Source organism: Giraffa tippelskirchi, chromosome X, assembly GCF_054371585.1.
Source record: "Giraffa tippelskirchi isolate mGirTip1 chromosome X, T2T-mGirTip1v1.2.pri, whole genome shotgun sequence".
NCBI classification, from domain to species: domain Eukaryota; kingdom Metazoa; phylum Chordata; class Mammalia; order Artiodactyla; family Giraffidae; genus Giraffa; species Giraffa tippelskirchi.
In genome coordinates, this window is record NC_137289.1 from 18,094,729 (window position 1) to 18,113,791 (window position 19,063).

A 19,063-nucleotide genomic window follows, 5' to 3' on the forward strand; every position below is an offset into this window, starting at 1 on the left:
TCCTTAAACATTTCTACAGATGTCACAGAGATATTCAGTATGACTGTGAACAGGCATTCTGAGAGGAATTAGTAAGGTATTAACTTAGGCCAGCCCTCCTTGTGAAAACTGGGATGAAATCTTCATGAATCAACTTTTGCAGACCGCTTTTTAAAAGTCCTGAGTACAATGAAGCATGCACATTTCAATAATTCTTAAAATGTCATGGAGTTTGAATTGGATTTGGTTTAGAAAAAGGTTAGATGAAACCACGAAAGGGCTTTAAAACCCAACAGCAAGTAAAAAGCAATCAGTGAGGGCAAATGTATAGCTGAGAAGACCTTGCGCAGCAGCCAGGGCAAAGATAGACAAAGAGGAGTGCATAGAAATTACTATGGGATGAAAGGTAAGGACAGTGGGGGTAAAGGAGCATTCACGAATAAAGAAATACACATGAACGGGGGGGAAATGAGCATGTAGGTTTGGTGAAACTCCACAGTGCAGAGTTACCAGAAAAAAACATGAATTAAAAGTACAGTGGCTAGCTGGCCAGATTTTCTGCGGAGATAGTGAGGGAAAGGGGATGGCGTAAACAGGCAAAGCGCTCCGGGTGGGCCTTCCTTGCAGAATAGCTCATTCTGCAAAAGAATCCCAGGAGAGCAGCACCTTCCAAAGAAAGCATTCAGGCCCTCCGGCTCTCTTCTTGGGAGTCCGGGAGGAGGCGGCGCTTCTCGGAGGGGCGGGTCCCGGGGGTGGGGCTGAGTCGTTGGCAGCAGCTCTGCGGTACCCGGCAAGGGGCAGGGCAATGCTAGGGGCGGAGCTGCGCAGGCGGTCGCCAATGTGCGTTCAGGCAAGGGTGCCGAGCTGTCCCTGGGCAGCTCAGGTGGGGCCTTGGCTGCGCTGGAGTAGTCATCGGGAGCCCACCCCCCGAGGGGAGACCGAAGGCGGGGCACGGCGGGACACGGCGGAGTGGGACGTGACTGCTGTTGGCCCGCGGCTCCAGGCCTCGCGTCCACCTGTCCGCCAGCTCGTGGTGCGGTCGGTCCGCGGGGCCCGCGCCGGCCCGGGCCCATGGCGGCGTCGGGGGCTCTGTCTGCGGCGGCGGCAGCAGCGGCCCTGTCGGGCGTGGCAGTGCGGCTGGCGCGCTCAGCCGCGATCCGCAGCTCGTACGGGGCCTTCTGCAAGGGGCTCACGCGCACGTTGATCACCTTCTTCGACCTGGCCTGGCGTCTGCGCATGAACTTCCCCTATTTCTACATCGTGGCCTCGGTGATGCTCAACGTGCGCCTGCAGGTGAGGATCGAGTGAACGCCCACTACCACCTCCGCCCAGCCGCGACGGCAGGGGCATCGGCATGAAGGATCGCGGGGCCGGGGACTGCCGGGACGTGCCAGGGAAGAGGCGGCCCAGGCCTCCGGGCCCTAGACCTCCGCGGAGGACGCAGCCACCGAGCCCCGGCTCCGGCCAGCCACGTCTCGGCCAGTGATGAACTGCACTGAAACTCTCAAAACGGGCCCTTTCCATCGAACTCGAGAAAATTATCTGAATGCAGCCGACCTGTTGCCTCACTTTGGCCGAAGGGGGGAGCAGAAGGAAGAAATTCTTCAATAGGAACATGAATGACTGACCCCGACCGAAAAGGTAGGAGGCCAGAGGCTGGACTTGTGGGCTGGAGGGAGGCGGTTGCCATGACATCTAGATGTCCAGCCCCTGGGCGGCTTGGGGGAGGAAGGGACCCGTGGAAGCCAGCCTGGAAAGCTGCCGAGCCGAGAGCAGGCAAGGCAGGGTGCACGCAGGCCCTCCGGACTCCTTTGTCATATTTCCAAGACGGGGATGAGGGGCGGCTGCCTGAGCATCTCCGAGGATCAGCCCATCACCTCGGCCCGCGGCCCCGGTAGTGTCACCTGAACCCAGGGGAATGGAGAGAAATGGCCCTGGAGAGGCCCGGAGAAAGCCCTAGAAGAGAGTGGATGCTGGCCCCCTTGTCCTCCACCCCTCGAAAGGCAGCCTGGAAGGATGGTTGTGTTCTTGGCCCAAGCCCAGGTCTGTCTCTTTCTCAGCCCTTCACAAACTGCCTCCTGGCGGGCCTCTGGGACTGCTCTCTGCCTGCTCCTGCTGTCTCTGTTGCTCCCCTCCCCCCTCCAAAGCTTTGCATCAGGGGACAGGGAAGAGTGGGAAAGACGTGTTCCTCCCAGCCCTGCCCCGTCTCAGCCACGCTCCCTCCAGCTCCTACCAGTGCCCTCCTGGTGCCACAGAATGCGCTGCTCCAGTCCTGGACAGCCTCCAGCAGCCCCTGTGTCCCAAAGGATTTGGGAAAGTGGGGGTCTCCTTGAGTGGAGGGCAGCTGTCAGGCTGGGGTGGGAGAGCAGATGGAGAAGAGGCTTGTAGGGTAGGCGACAGTTGGGGAGACTGGGACGTCTCTGGGTGAGGAGGCAACTCTCAAGTCCCCGTGTTTTTCTTTCAGGAACTGGTGTTATCGAAGGTGAACCGCCCCTTCTGTAGCCTGTGGAGAGAGTCAAATCCCTGCCTGGGACACCCCTGACCCTAGAGCTGCCTGGGGAGCACCCGAGAGAAGGGCCTGACCCCCTGAGGAGAGGAAGGGCCTTCCAGGCAGAGAGCCCGAGGGGAGGGGTGGCCTGGTGATCCAGTACTGGTATGAGGAAGGAAGGATGGAGCTAGAGACACTCTGGGGGAACTCTGTTCTCCCCACCTGCTGGGCTCCGGGAAGGGAGACATTTGCCCTTGTCACACTGATCAGAAGTTGGGGAGCTGAACGTGCATCTGGGTCTGCACTGCCTACCTGCCCGCGCCCCCACCCCAGTCTCTGGGAGACCTGGCACAGTGGGATGGGAGAGGGGATCACAGGCTCCCAAGAGATCTAGAGAGAGAGAAAGGACCATGACAGGGAAGGTGGGGTCAAGTCACAGGGAAGAACTGGGGGACAGTCTGAGATGGTCACAGGAGAGATGAGTCCGAGAACCCCCTGGGGAGCAAGGTCCTCACACACAGTCAGGCCTCCCCACCCCAACCCAAGCCCCACCCAAGGCTTAAGCAAGGGTTCCTTGGTGTTGAGAGGCACAGCCCTCTCAGTTTGGGTGGGGGGTATTGGCTGGCTCCTGGGACTGAGTGTAATAGGAGGGAAGGGATACACGTGGGTGGGGTGGAGCTGAGACCCCTGCATGACCCTATGTCTCTGTCCCCAGGCTGCCCCTCCTGCTAGGATCACACAGGAGCATCTGCTCTGGACGGGCCTGCAGTGGTCCTGGCTGTGCTGCTGACTGGTGCACCAGGAGCGGCACTGAGGGGAGCCGGGAGAGGCCCTGGCCCTCACCCCCCATCCCAGATCCACATCTGCTCCCTCACTGAATGCTCGGGGTCCTGGTCCTCAGTTCCTGGGACTCAGAACCACAGCAGCCTGGTTGCCCCTGGGACAGAGGGGCTGAGCCTCACACCACGTGCCCCCCTCAACTACGTGGGTCCCGGCTGAAGATCTCTGCCTGCCTCACCCCGAGGCCTGAGGCTGCACTGGGGCCACCACGCGCCCCCCACAGATTCCCACAGATGGAAGGGTCCTGATGGCTTCCTCCCTTGTGCCAAGTTGCCTGGAAACCCCTGGTCCTGGTGGCCCCTCCTCCATCCCAACTGTGTCCCTCCAGGACCACTTCCAGGAGCCTGCCAGCCTTCAGACTGCATCCCTGGAGCTCCGGGGACAGCCTCTGAGAGACTGTGACGTGGGGCTGCAGGGGAGGAGAGGAGTGGAGGACCAGGGGCCTCCTTGGGGCTGATGTGTAAATGTGCCCTTTTCAAGTTCGGGTGTCACCCTCTGGATGACTGGATCCCCAGCAGCAGCCTCTTCCTGGGCCAGCCTGAGAGGCCCTGGGGAGGGCACTAGGGAGGGTCTTTGCTTAATATGTGCGTGCCTGTGTGTGAATGTGTGTGTGAACGCACATGTGAGTGCATGTGTGAGTGTCGGATGTGTGTGGGGATGTATGTGCAAGTGTGCATGCACATGCATGAGGGCTTGAGTGTGTGAGTGTGTGGGTGTGTGTGTGGATGAGTGTGTGGGTACGAGTGCAGATGCATGAATGTGCAGATGTTTGTGTGTGAATGTGCGGACGTGAGTGTGTGTGGGTGTGAATACACATGTGTCAGTGTGCATTTGTGAATGGGTGTGTGTCTGTGCACAACTGTGTGATTGCTTGTGCACACACGAGTGACTATGTGCTGCAGAGGGTGCAGAGCTGTTTAGCAGGTGTGCAGTGCAGGACGGGCTCCCTATCCTTCCCGGGCTTGCGGCTCTGTTGGAGCTGCCTGGGCCCTGGGAGGCTGCTTCCCAAAGTGGAGAAAGTATATTGGAGATTCAGGGACCTCGGGCTCAGAGACCCCTCATCACCTGCAGAGAATCCCCCCTCCTTGTGGGGCTCTGGCTGGGGGCTGTCTGCCCCCTAAGATATTGGCTGTGGGAGGGGCGGGGACATGTCCTCAGCATGTGTTCCTGCCACTGCTTTTCTTACCATTTTGATCTTGAGTAGTTTGCTGCTTCTGCTCTCCCACCTCTTCCTCATCTCCAGACTGGGCCCCTGCTACTCTCTATGCACTTTATTTGCAGTCTGTTTTTCAGGCAGTGGAGCTTCTACACAATCACCGACTTGAATAAGACAGCTTTTCCTTTTCTGTGTGTGATGAACTCTGCACCAGTCAGCACAGTCTGCTCAGAAAAATGTTCTTGTTTCCAGTGTTGTCAAATCTTGGGTCTGTGTAAGTTAATAAAAAAATTCTTTGAATTGAATAAAATAAAAACTGGAGGCCTCCTGTTTCTGGTGTGGTGCTCCCTTGGAGGAGAGGGGCTGGTAGTGAGCTCACCCTACTCTGGTGGCCAGAAGCTGGGGGAGGGGAGCATCCTGAGGGCTATAAGTGGGTGGGGTCATGGCAGGGATGGTGGCCTGTTCAGAAGATCCTCTGAGACAGGACTTGACTTGGAGCGCTGCCCTCATGTTGAGAAGTCAGCAGCATAGGCCTGGCCTAAGATGTGGCAATTGTCCCAGTTTGTCCCATTCACAGACTATTTGAATAACCAGACAGCTAAGCATTTTCTTAATTTTAAAGCCTGGTGTTAGAAAGCACTTAATTCAGTTGAACCCCAAGGATGGGCTGGGGTAGGTGAGGTGAAATGGACCATCTGCAGATCATTTTGTGTCACCCGGAGGCCCCTCTGCAGCAGCAGGTGGCAGGGACCCATCGCTCCCCTGGCAGCCAGGTTGGTGCCCAGTTTTGGAGAAGATCAACCTTGGGGACCAGAGACCAGCTTCCCTTTCCTCCACCTTAGACTCAAGCTGTCCCATCAGAGGACCCGGGGTAGGGGCTCTGAGACTGCTACAGAGGGAGGAGGGCCCTGCAGAGGAGCACAGCACCCACCTCAGAGGAAGGAAGGTAGGGTCCTCTTCTGCTCACAGAAACACAAATGTCAGGTCATGGAGTGGCTGAGACCTGTGCTTAAGCAGAGTCCCACGACAGGACCAAGGCTCTGAGCTACCGGCAGATCTTAAGGCCTGGCCCCGACATTCCCTGAGGGTCCTGTCACCCCACTGGAGGGACTCATTCTCTGCTCCCCATCCTCCCTGTCTGTCTCCTGATTCTGCCCACCCTTAGACCAGGATCCAGCTCAGACTCCACCTCCACACCTGCACCCACCTACCCAGGCAGGGAGGAAGAGCACACAGCCTCCCCAGCCCGTATCTGGGCACCCTCAGCCCCCCAAGAGATGATTCTGTCTGCTCTCCCTCCTTAGCCTCAGCCTCTGATCTCAGCCAGACCTCTCCTGCTGCCTCCTGCTCTGCTTCTTCACTTCCACCACCCTGAGCTAAGGGCTCACTCAGCATCTGGGCCCAGGCACAGCCTGTGACTTCCAGTCCAGTGTTCTCAATGCCTCTGGGTCTCCTTCTTGGCACCCATGATTATCCTGGGCCTGAGGCTGCTTCTGAGCCTGCACCCTGCACCCCATCCAGCTCTCAACTCCCTGCACCCACTTGCCCAGCTCCTCCAGGGAGGCCCATTCCAGCCCTTCTGCTGCCCCCGACACCCAACCAGGCAGGAAGAAGATGCCCAGACAATGCCTACCCATGAAAGCCAGCACAGTGGGGCTTCCCCTCTGGCCAGAGCGCCTCCTGGGGCCCATGACTGAGCTTCCCAACCTCCACAAACAGTAGGCCTCCATGGGCCACAGCTCCCTACCAAGGCACTGGGTATCCCCCCCAACCCTGCACACTCAGAGACAATCTCACTCCCCACTGCCCCACTGACAGTGGCAGAAGCTCCTAACTATCTCGAGGCTGTGTTCCACCTCAGCACTGGGAACCAGGCTGAACCTGGGAGCCTCTGCCTATTCTGCAGAGCAGTCCCCAAAGCTACCTCAGTCCAGCTTCTCCCTTGCCTGGTCACCAAGCCTTTCTTGAGGCTTCCCTCAGTGGCTGCCATGACAGCCCTCCCTCTCTGTGGCCACCACAGGGTCCATCTGCAGCAACTGCCACTGCTCATCCACCCACAACACCCCTTACCCAAAAATCAGAGGTCTCCTCAGGAACCCCTCCTTCCCCTGCCTCCCACATCCCAATTTATGCCACACACCCCCTGTAGCTTATTTACATTCACCCTGATAATGGGGTCACAGTGGCACCCAGAGGGCCTCAGGGAAGGCGATTCTTCAGAAACCTTCAGCCGCTCATTTGGCAAGACATATTTCCTGGGCTCCTCTCCATGCCTGACCCCGAAGTAGGCCCTGCGCACCGAACCCATGGACCAGTCAGAGGAGCAGAATAGGTGCAGGGCCCATGGGAGGGTTCAGTCAGGAGGAATGCAACCCCTCATGTACCCAGGAAGTAATCTGGGGTGTCGTTGCTATGGCCAGCTCCAGGTCCAAGGTTAACTCAGAGCATCCTGGCCACCCAGACCAGTAGAGCCACAAGTGACTTTCCCGGTTCCCAGAGACTGGCAGCCAAAAATTGCATTTTTACATGGTGTAGGTTAAAAAGAAATGTCAGGACACATGTGGCAGGAATTCCAATGAATGTACCAGACACAACTGGAAGGTAATTCCATCGATGTTCTCGAGGCAATTTTTCTGGAAAGTCTTATCTAAAGCTGTTTCCAGGTGAATACCATGGCAGATCTGAGCACTTTTTAAAGCATTTTTTTTATTCAGATGTTGTGCACATCTTTAACCCAGACCCTGTGGAGTGTTCTCCATCCTGCTTTTCCTACCTCTCTCTACAACAGGGTTTTTCACCCAGGAGTGCAGAGGGCAGAGCCTCAGCCCAGGAATCAAAGGCCAGGTGGGGTTGCAGCTCCACAGATCACCAGCTATGGGGATGTGGGCATAGCACTGTGCCTCACTGCACCTGTTTCCTGGCCTACAGGCACAGTAGTGCAGGACCCAAGGAAGCAACATCTCAATTCTTTTTGATGTTTTGAGACCAGTAGGCTCTTTTCTCTATGTTTCTATTTTCTCACTTTCTATGACTTCATGATGATAGCAACTCTTCATGCTTATGCCACCGGTGAAATACTGCAGTTTGACCTTGCCCTGCTGGGTGCCCTTTCCGCAAGGTCAAATTTAATAGAAAGCCAGTCTCTGTCACCCTGGGAATCACAGTGATATGGCTAAAGCAGAGGCTCTACAACCTCATTTTGACACCCATTCCCCCCACTCCCTTTCTGTGCCCCAAGACCTCTCTTCTCATCCCCTTAGCATGTACCTGTTGGCCATCTGTATGTCTTTTTTTGAGAAATGTCTGTTTAGCTCTTCTGCCCATTTTTTCATTTGTTTTTTTTTTATATTGAGTTTCCTGATTTGTTTGTATATTTTGGAAATTAAACCCTTGCTAAATTAGGAGTATGGTATTAACGTATACACACTACGTATATATATAACGTTTATAACGTATATATATAATGTATATATATAACGTATATACATAAAATAAACAAGGATTTACTGTAAAGCATAGGGAACGATATTCACTATTTTCTAATAACATAGAAAAATTTTAAAAAGAATATACACGTATAAAACCAAATCACTTTGCTGTGCTCCTAAAACTAACACAATATTGTAAATCAGCTGTACTTCAATGTAAAAAACAAAACTGACTGTATATGGATGACTGCTTCTGTCAATGAAGTTCTTGGTCACACAATACCCGCAGGGTTTTCTGATATAGTTCAAGGGATCCACCAGCGCCGGCCAGCCTCGAACCGGAGCGTGGAGCCTTCACCAAGTCTTGGCAGAATTTGCTTTCTGTAACGAACAAACCACGAGGACGAGATATACAGGTTTTCGAGTTATACGAGGTGCAAGATCTTGAGCAAATAAGAATCTATGAACTGACTATGTGCTTCAGATTTCTATGCACACCACAAGATTTGCAAATACATCTGGGACGCAGGATACCCCCTTAAGTCACCAGGGACTTTTCAGAACACAGCAGTACTGGAAACTGTCATTACTTTTTGTACACCAGGCACACGGTGCTTGGAGCAGACTTGGGAGGGGAAACTAGCTGGGTTTGAACCCGGACTCTTGAGCGGAGTCACTTTGGCCAGGTCCTTCAGACTCTCTGGGCTTCCCTGGTGGCTGAGTGGTAAAGAATCTGCTTGAAACTCGCTTGAGAGGCATGTTCAATCCCTGGGTCAGGAAAATCCCCTGGAGAAGGGAATGGCTACCCATTCCAGTATTCTTGCCTGTAGAATTTCATGGACAGAGGAGCCTGGCAGGCTATGGTCCATGGGGTCATAAAGAGTCAGACAGGACTGAGCGACTGAGCACATTCAGATTCTCTGTCGTTCACTTCATCTGCGAGATGGTGAGTAATTCCGTGGTTCTCTGAGGAACATGTGGACCATTACACATCAATCACTGAACACTGAGCACGGTGACTGAGTCCTGGAAGTGGTCTGTACACAAGACCTCGTCTTTGTTAGTGATCAGCTTGATTCGGAACTGGTCAGAAGAGCTGCTCAGTCTCAGGATGTCAAAACGCAGCACTGCGTCAGGGTCAAGGGCATAGACTCTCTGTTTAGACACAGCAGCTCTACCACTTAACCAGGGCAGGCCACTCGGCCTCCCTGAGCCACAGCTTCATGACTGGTCAAATTGGCGTGGGTAGCACCCACCTGGCGACTGTCGTGGGTTCAATGCGGCCGCGAGCGTGGGTAAGGACCTGGCTCGTCCTGGGACGGGTTCTGTGGGTGGCAGCATCTGTGTGAACCCGGCTGCGGGGGCGCCTCCACTGCGCACCATATGGAAACAACTCACTCCTTCCGCCTCATCTGTAGCCGGTTCACCCAGTTCTCATCTGCTTGCCCTCAGCTGCACAGAGTGGGTAGCCAAGATCTAAAGGAAGAAAAAAGAACGCAGGAAATGGAAGGGATTCTATTCATCAACCTTTCCCCGGATTTGGAAAAGACAAAGCCACTCGGTGACTTTCAGGGTGTACTACAGCTGAAACCCCCTCACAGCCTTCCCCTGCTGCCTCTTTGGTGTACCTGAACCTTTGGCCTCCCGCAGCCACGGAAGCAAGCCAGTTGGTACTACTGCCTCTCCTCCCGGGTGCGCGGAGCGGGGCGCTGGGAGGACAACTGAAGGCTGAGAGCTCTGCTGGATTCCTGTCCTCACTCTGTTCTGCCCTCTGCCTCCACCAATCCCTATCTATGCTTTTCCATCACCTGTGTTTTCCATGGAGCATACGGTTTGCTCAGCCTTTTATGCCACAGAGGACTTAAACCTGCAAAGTCAGCCACATTGTTTTCCTCTGGAAAATTTATGGAACTGTAGACTATTATTTCTCACCTGGGGCTTCTGAGGTCCCCAGTTAAAATACATGTGTTCTGGCATCACTTTCCCTCAAGAATACCTTCTGCTTTCTAATTCGTGTTGGTATTTTACCCTGACCATTATAGTTCCCACTGTAATTCTCATCATGAAAGCTGATTGGCATTCTAGCTTGTAGATCAGTCTCTGGTGAGTATACCTTAATTTTCGACTCTTGCAAAAATGAGTTCATTACCCTGCAATATCAAGAACCAACCCTTAGTGGTAAATAACCAAGCAGATTCTCATCAGAGATCTAGCTGCTTTTGGCACACTCAAGTGTTCATAGTCAAACTGTTCCAAGTTGAATTTGTCTTTTCTAAAAACCCAAAATACCCTTCTTTTCTTTTTTGGTTCCCTATCTTGTGTGGTGTCACCACCATCCACTCCAAAATCAGGAGTCATCTCTGAATTGGCTGTGTCCTTCTCCCCCGTGCATCCAGTTAGTAAGACTCCACTTCCTGTTGTTTCTTGAATCCATACCCCTATCAGCCTTGCTTTGGTTTGCTGCTGCTGCTAAGTCACTTCAGTCGTGTCCGACTCTCTGTGACCCCATAGATGGCAGCCTACCAGGCTCCCCCATCCCTGGGATTCTCCAGGCAAGAACACTGGAATGGGTTGCCATTTCCTTCTCCAGTGCAGGAAAGTGAAAAGTGAAAGTGAAGTTGCTCAGTCGTGTCCGACTCTTCGCGACCCCATGGACTGCAGCCTACCAGGCTCCTCCGTCCATGGGATTTTCCAGGCAAGAGTACTGGAGTGGGGTGCCATTGCCTTCTCCGTGCTTTGGTTTAGATACAACTTACTTTGCTGTTGACTCTCTACAAGTTTCCTGTCACTGTCTACCCATTCCCAGGTTTTCAGCCCCACCCCAACCAATGCCAAGTTCACCCTCCTTCTCCTAGATAATGTGGTTCAAGGAAACCATAAATATAGCATTCCATTCTTCTCTCAACATCTTTCAACAAATCTCAAAGTTTAGGATTAAACTACATCTCCAGAGCACCTCTGACCCCTTCTCGCTGATGCACATTGTGCACTGTGAGGTTTGTTTTCTTGCTCTCCAGAGAATAATGAGCTTAAAACGGCACTTGATGTGCAGAAGGGCCTGAACTTGTAGTTTCTCTCCAAACAGACTGCATTTCACAAACTTCATGACAATGATCAAAACATGGAAGTTGAAAAATAATACAGAGAAACTGCATGTTCTCATCATCTATGAGCAATAAGTATCAACCCATAGTCAATCAGAATTGATCGCTGCCCCCTCCTCTTTCCTACCACCATGCAATTAATTCAAAATCAATCCTATATATCCTATATGAGTACATACAGGAAATTGCTTTCAAAAGGTGAACTGGAAAGCCTTATGAATAACACTAAATAAGCAATGTTCGGATCTGTTGTATTCATCCATTTGATTGGCTTGTGGGATAATTCAGACATCCCCCCATATGCAGAAATAATGTTTTGAGTTTCTAGGTCCATGGACAATACACAGCCCTGTAGAAAAAGAAACCTTTGCGGGTGACTCCAGCTGGTGCAAGTGAGTGTACTAGGCCATGTGGTGTGGTGCATGAGGGTGCTGTACTGCGTATCAGGCGGCTGTAAGAAGCCTATGTCAAGCCAATAGATGAGAGTATTCCCAGCATATACTAGAGAAAGTGCATGCTCTCTTCATCTTTTCATTGCCTCCCCGATACTAGAAGACTAAATGCTCCATTGTCAGATACCAAGTCTCTCAAGCTGCCCTGTATAACTGGTGATTTCTGAGGCTTAACAATTCATTAAGGAAAGAAAGAGAGTAGGTAAATAAATAGAAGGTAAATATATAGATCCCTATGAGAAATGATCCTTTGGGCCACAACACAAAGGCCACACATACATATTTGAGGACTATAGGAATGTTTAAGGAAATCTCCTGACCCTGCTAAGGTAAGGCAGGATTAGAGTGATTGGTATGGTTCTACGCATGGTCATAGAAGAAGTCAGGAGGCTCTGACACAAAAAGCAAATGAACAAAAGCGAAAAATAAGCAAGTGGGGCTATATTAAACTAAAAGGCCTCTGCCCAGGAAAGGAAACCATCAATGAAATGAAAAGGCAACTACTAAATGGGTGAAAATACTTGCATGTCATATATCTGATAAGGGGCTAATACCCAAAAAAATATATGAGAACTTCCCTGGTGGCTCAGATAGTAAAGAATCTGCCTGCAACTCAGGAGACCCAGGTTTGACCGCTGGGTAGGGAAGCTCACCTGAAGGAAGAAATAGAATACATAAAAACCTCATACAACTCAAGAGCAGAAAAGTGAATAGTGCCATTAAAACTGGGCATAGGATCTGAATAGACATTTTCCCAAAGACATACAGATGACTAGTGTTAGTCGCTCAGTTGTGTCTGATTCTTTGCAGACTCCATGGACTGTAGCTGGCCAGGCTTCTCTGTCCATGGACTTCTCCAGGCAAGGATACTGGAGTGGGTTGCCATTCCCTTCTCCAGCAGATCTTCCCGACCTAAGGATCAAACCCAGGTCTCTCGCATTGCAGGCAGATTCTTTACTTCTGAGCCACCAGGGAAGCCCAGATGGCCAACAGGTACATTAAAAGATGCTCTCACCACTACTATTGAACATAGTTTTGGAAGTCTTAGCTACAGCAATCAGAGAAGAAAAAGAAATAAAAGGAATCCAGATTGGAAAAGAAGAAGTAAAGCTCTCACTGTTTGCAGATGACATGATACTATACATAGAAAACCCTAAAGATACTATCAGAAAATTACTAGAGCTAATCAGTGAACTTAGCAAAGTTGCAGGATACAAAATCAATACACAGAAATCACTTGCATCCCTATACAATAACGATGAAAAATCAGGAAAAGAAATTAAGGAATCAATCCTATTCACCATTGCAACAAAAAGAATAAAATATATAGGAATAAACCTACCTAAGGAGACAAAAGAACTGTATCCTGTATACAGAAAATTATAAGACACTGATGAAAGAAATCAAAGATAAAAAAAACAGATAGAGAGATATTCCATGTTCCTGGGTAGGAAGAATCAATATTGTGAAAATGACTATACTACCAAATGCAATATACCGATTCGATGTGATCCCTATCAAATTACCAATGGCATTTTTCACAGAACTAGAACAAAAATTTCACAATTCATATGGAAACACAAAAGACCCCGAAAACCCAAAGCAGTCTTGAGAAAGAAGAATGGAGCAGTAGGAATCAACCTTCCTGACTTCAGATTATACTACAAAGCTACAGTCATCAAGACAGCATGGTACTGGCACAAAAACAGAAATATAGACCAATGGAACAAGATAGAAAGTCCAGAAATAAACTCATGCATCTATCCATACCTTATTTTTGACAAAGCAGGTAAGAATATACAATGGGGCAAAGATAGCCTCTTCAATGAGTGGTGCTGGGAAAACTGAAATTAGAACACTTCCTAACACCATACACAAAGATAAACTCAAAAAGGACTAAAGAGCTACATGTAAGACCAGAAACTATAAAACTCTTAGAGGAAAACATAGGCAGAACACTTGATGACATAAATCAAAGCAAGATCCTCTATGATCCACCTCCTAGAGTAATAGAAATAAACACAAAAGTAAACAAGTGGGACCTAATTAAACTTAAAAGCTTTTGCACAGCAAAGGAAACTATAAACAAGGTGAAAAGACAACCCTCAGAATGGGAGAAAATAATAGCAAATGAAACAACTGACAGAGGATTAATTTCCAAAATATACAAGCAGCTCATACAACTCAATACCAGAAAAACAAACAACCCAGTCAAAAAGTGGGGAAAAGACCTAAACAGACATTTCTCCAAAGACATACAGATAGCTAACAAACACATAAGAAGATGCTCAATATCACTTATTATTAGAGAAATGCAAGTCAAAACTACAATGATATATCACCTCACACCAGTCAGAATGGCCATCATCAAAAAGTCTACAAACAATAAATGTGGAGAAAAAGGAACCCTCTTGTGCTGTTGGTGGGAATGTAAATTGATACAGCCACTATGGAAGATGGTATGGAGATTACTTTAAAAACTAGGAATAAAACCACCATATGACCCAGCAATCCCACTCCTAGGCATATATCCTGAGTAAACCAAAATTGAAAAAGACACATGTACCCCAATGTTCATTGCAGCACTGTTTACAATAGCTAGAACATGGAAACAACCTAGATGTCCATTGACAGATGAATGGATAAAGAAGCTGTGGTACATATATACAATTGAATATTACTCAACCATAAAAGGAATGCATTTGAGTCAGTTCTAATGAGGTGGATGAAACTAGAGCCTATCAGAATGAAGTAAGTAGAAAAAGAAAGATAAATGTCGTACACTAACACATATGTCAAGAAGGTCAAGGTCAGGTCAAGAAGCAACTGTTAGAACTGTACATGGAACAATAGACTGGTTCCAAATCAGGAAAGGAGTATGTCAAAGCTGTATATTGTCACAAAGCTGTATATTGTCACCCTGCTTATTTAACTTATATGCAGAGTATATCATGTGAAATGTCAGGCTGGATGAAGCACAAGCTGGAATCAAGATTGCTCGGAGAAATATTAATAACCTCAGATATGCAGATAACACCACCCTTATGGCAGAAAGCGAAGAAGAACTAAAGAGCCTCTTGATAAGAGTGAAAGAGAAGAGTGAAAAAGCTGGCTAAAACTCAACATTCAGGAAACTAAGATCATGGCATCTGGTCCCATCACTTCATGGCAAATAGATGGGGAAACAATGGACACAGTGACTTTATTTTCTTGGGCTCCAAAATCACTGCAGATGGTGACTGCAGCCATGAAATTAAAAGATGCTTGCTCCTTGGAAGAAAAGCTATGACCAACCTAGACAGCATATTAAAAAGCAGAGACATTACTTTGCCAACAAAGGTCCGTCTAGTCAGAGCTGTGGTTTTTCCAGTGGTCATGTATGGATGTGAGAATTGGACTATAAAGAAAGCTGAGCACTGAAGAATTGATGCTTTTGAACTGTGGTGTTGGAAGAGACTCTTCAGAGTCTCTTGGACTGGAAGGAGATCCAACCAGTCAATCCTAAAGGAAGTCAGTCCTGAATATTCACTTACTGATGCTGAAGTTGAAACTCCAATACTTTGGCCACCTGATGCAAAGAACTGATTCATTGGAAACACCCTGATGCTGGGAAAGATTGAAGGCGGGAGAAGAAGGGGACGACAGAGGATGAGGTGGTTGGATGGCATCACCGACTCGATGGACATGAATTTGAGTAAGCTCCAGGAGTTGATGATGGACAGGGAAGCCTGGCATGCTGCAGTCCATGGGATCGCAGAGTCGGACATGACTTTGCGATTGAATTGAACGCATATACATGAAATCTAGAACGATGGTACCAAAGAATTTATTTGCAGGACAGCAGTGGAGAAACAGACATAGAGAATAGACTAATGGACACAGGGAGAGGGGAGGAGAGGGTGAAATGTTTGAAGAGAGTAACGTGGAAACTTAAATTACCATATGTAAAATAGATAGCCAGTGGGAATTTGCTGTATGTTTCCAGGAAATCAAACAGGGTCTCTGTTTGAGACCCACAACCTAGAGGGATGGGATGGGGAGGGAGATAGGAGGGAGGTTCAAGAAGTAGAGGACATACATATACCTATGGCTGATTCATTCTGAGGTTTGACAGAAAACAACAAAATTCTGTAAAGTAATTATCTTTTAATTAAAAAATAAATAAAAAGAAAAAAAAGATGCACTATGCTGTTAACCATCAGGGAAATGCAAATCAAAATGACAATGTGTTATCACCTCACACTTGTTAGAACGGCCATTATGAAAAAGATGAGGTATAACAAGTATTGACAAAAATGTGAAGAACTACCTTCCTACACCACTGGTGGAAATGTAAATTGGTGCAGCCACTATGGAAAACAATATGGATATTCCTCAGAAACAAACAAACAAAAAAATAGAGCTACCATATGATCCAGCAATTCCACTCCTGGGTACATATCAAAAAAGAAAAATGCTAGCTTGAAAAGATACATGCAGCCTTTTCCCAAATGTCTTGGAGGAGACAAACCCAGTTGGCAGAGGAATTTGTAAAATACTTATGTTTTTCAGTAAGATATGTATGTTGAAAAAGCTCCCACTTGTAGATGTTATTATTTGTGATGACTACAAGCATGATCGATGAAGATGTGGCTCTGCGTGTGCATCACACCAGGTATGGAGCAGGTACGGAGTGGAACTCTGGGCTCAGTAATCTGGGGCATTAATGAGAGGGGGTGGGTGGCAGGGGGAAGGGTCTCCAGGCCGGAATTGAAACTCTCCCCTTGTTAAGGTAAGAAAGATGGTAGGTAATCTGACACCTTCCTATGTGAAGTGATCCTTTTGCCTACTACATGAGGGCCGTAATACATGTTCAGATATTGTGGGGGTGTTGGGCAGTTCCTGCTAGAGTGAGGCAAAGTTAGGGTGACCAGCACGGTTCTGCAGAACATCAGTGCAGAAGCCACAGGGAACAAAACTGGAACTAGTGAGCATGCAGTTCTCTCTGGGTAAGATGGTAATTGATGTGAATGGTAAGTCTCATAAGGATGTACCCTCTCCCCACTGCAGCCACTGTAATAGCCCCCATACAGATCTTATGATGTCACCAAACTGATGTTGCTCCTACTTGGGAACATTTCCCTTGAAGCTGGAACAAAGAGGAGGCCCATATAATTGCTCTTAGGCACTAAAAAGGCATTCCAACAGGGGTCTTCACCTAGTCCCCAATTCAGCCCCCCTTCTGGTAAGCTTTCACTAGTGGTAAAGAACCCATCTGCCAATACAGGAGATGTAACAGACACGGGTTCCATCCCTGGGTCAGGAAGATCCCCTAGAGGAGGACATGATATCCCACTCCAGTATTCTTGCTTCCACCTATAAAGTTGTTTGCTGCTCAGGATCGCATCTTGATTCCTTGGGTGACTCAAAGTTGAAGTGTTTAGAGGAAAGAAAATCCTTTTTACACAGATTTTACATAATTTCTCTTTTTTACTGTTTCAAACATATTAGCCAAAACATAACTATGGATGGGATCTCGGTGTTATGGGTTTAAATTATAAGTAAATTATAAACCTTTAATTATGTAGAGTTTTATAACGGAAAACATGGCTCAATGTATGCTTAAACCACTAATCATATTAATAATATGTAATGAAATTTAAGTGAATTACAACCTGTCTTCCTGGAGTCTATAGTCATTTTAAACATTTTTTTTTCTTTTCTTTGAAGCATATAAGCATATAAGCCATAGTAGGTTATAAGGAAAACTGAAGAGATCATTATACTTATTTCCATATTCATTCTAAATGGCTAACTGTATCATCTATAGATAATTTCAATTGAAGACAATTATAAGGAATAACTTTGAGCAGATTAATATTAAATTTCACATGGTTTAAAAACTTTACTATTTAAAAAAGAGGAAAAAGAAAAGAAAAAGAAAATGCCTTTATCTGACCATCCTCATTGGTTAGTGACTCAGCTGAAAGGTAAGCCTGGGAATTATCCAGAAACAACAATGCTCTGATTTCTCTTCCATTGTCATAAAACATTCGGTTGAAAATGCCTGACCACAGGAACACAGCTTTGAAAGAATCATTCTGAAAATGACTCCCTGGTGAAGCAAACATCTTTACTAGTTTTACAATCACAGATAATGCACTGTGTCATCTCACACTTTGGGGCAGCTTTGCTCTGCAAATAAGGATTAACCTTATCTTCTGAGTGTAATCTTAGTTTGCATGTTAAAAGGCGGAAAGGTGCTCCTTGTTTATTTTCCTCCTGGGCATGCAGATCTCTGGTATCCTTGCCAGGGTAGTGTCTCACACTGATCAGTTTGTCACACTGATTTTTCGTTAGAAAGACGTCAGTTTCATCTCCGCTGTACAACTGAGCTACACATAGTTTCTCCTCTTCGATTCTTACAGATAACTTTTGTCCAAATGACTCAATACTAGGTAACCAATGAAAATTTGGAGACACTGACAACCCGAGATATCCGGGTTCTTAGAAAGATGCCTTCTCCAAAGAATTATGCTAAGCACTACAGGACGTGTAAGATGAAACAAGATTCCTGTCCTTCAGGGAAGCATGGGGTATGACAACAGGAGACCTAAATTGGTCTAAAATCTGCCACCTGTAATCCACGTGACTCTGCAGACGCCGCGTCGTATATCTGAATTTCTTTATATGTCAAAGAGAAATAAAAATGGAAGGGACATCATGAGGTTAAAACCTACCTAACAAGAATAAACAATAATAGTTGGGAAGCACGTGCCTGCAAACCAGAAAAGGATTTTAAAAATATCAGGGACTGCTGCTCCTGATCCATCGAGGGGTCTGGCCAGGAGGACCAAAAGCCTCTTATCTCGAGCCCCGGGACAAGCCTAGTGATGACTTTCGGAGGGAGGGGTCCTAACCAGGCGAACTTCCCGGTGGAAAAGGCCATCGGTTGCTGGAACGCGATGCAGTAGTAATCTGGACACAAGACACGCAGCAAGTCGGGGGGTCCGAGATCGCGGCCCCGGGAGTCAGACGGCTACAACGCTCGCAGGAGACAGCCTCCTTCGCGGTGCCGCTAGGACTCCCGCGAGCCCGAGACTCGGTGACCTGAACTGTCCTTTTTTTTTCCTGCATCCGGGGCTGAACACAGGATGGGGCGGACCTGCGGGACGGTTCCGGACTCGCGCGTCTGCGACTCCGCAGGTGGAGGGAGGGCGGTGATGGGCGTGGCTGTCACGCAGCCACCGGAAGCGCATTCTTTCTTTTCCGGTCGGGGCCCGGCACTCAGCACGCGACCCCAAAATGGCGAGCCGGGGTACGGTCTCGAGGCGCTAGAGGACTCGCGCCGGGGACTGAACTTCCAAGGCCCGTGCGCTCCTGGGGCCTCGCGCCTTCCCGACACCGCCCCCGGGGGCGCGGGAACCCGGACCTGCCTTCCTCCCCGCGACGGCGTGAGGTGTGGTGACTTCATAGCCGAGCCCAGAAAGAGGGAAGTGGCGTCCACGGAAGCCAGAGCTGGGTGGAGGTAATCGAGAAGCTGATTTTCCCTCTGGGTTTGGTCAGGAGACCCCGAGAGATAACGAGAGATACCCTTAGAGATACCTCACGTGCCAGCTGCGTTGCGGTGAGCGGGG

General features: G+C 48.7%; 2 protein-coding genes across 11 annotated transcripts in view; both read left to right on the forward strand.

The window, feature by feature from the left end:
* The first annotated feature begins 780 nt into the window (after window positions 1-780).
* LOC145535859 (small integral membrane protein 10-like protein 2A) lies at window positions 781-4,779 on the forward strand. 6 transcript variants are annotated; one of them, XM_081564202.1, is made up of 3 exons: window positions 799-1,620; window positions 2,444-2,461; window positions 3,183-4,779. In XM_081564202.1, the coding sequence occupies exon 1, from the start codon at window positions 1,051-1,053 to the stop codon at window positions 1,285-1,287; it is 237 nt and encodes a 78-aa protein (XP_081420328.1). In that variant the 5' UTR covers window positions 799-1,050; the 3' UTR covers window positions 1,288-1,620; window positions 2,444-2,461; window positions 3,183-4,779. The 6 variants fall into 6 exon arrangements, with proteins under 6 accessions (XP_081420331.1, XP_081420327.1, XP_081420328.1 ...); XM_081564205.1 differs by lacking the exon at window positions 2,444-2,461 and having other exon boundaries at window positions 781-2,022; XM_081564201.1 differs by lacking the exon at window positions 2,444-2,461 and having other exon boundaries at window positions 781-1,620.
* Window positions 4,780-18,697: 13,918 nt separating this feature from the next.
* The window catches only part of ZNF75D (zinc finger protein 75D), a 28,079-nt gene continuing 27,713 nt past the window's right edge, over window positions 18,698-19,063 (forward strand). For all 5 annotated transcript variants that reach the window (XR_014076129.1, XR_014076130.1, XR_014076131.1 and 2 more), the window contains exon 1: window positions 18,698-18,954. The gene's annotated coding sequence lies outside the window, so the exon portion shown is untranslated. The remainder of the gene's footprint in view (window positions 18,955-19,063) is intronic.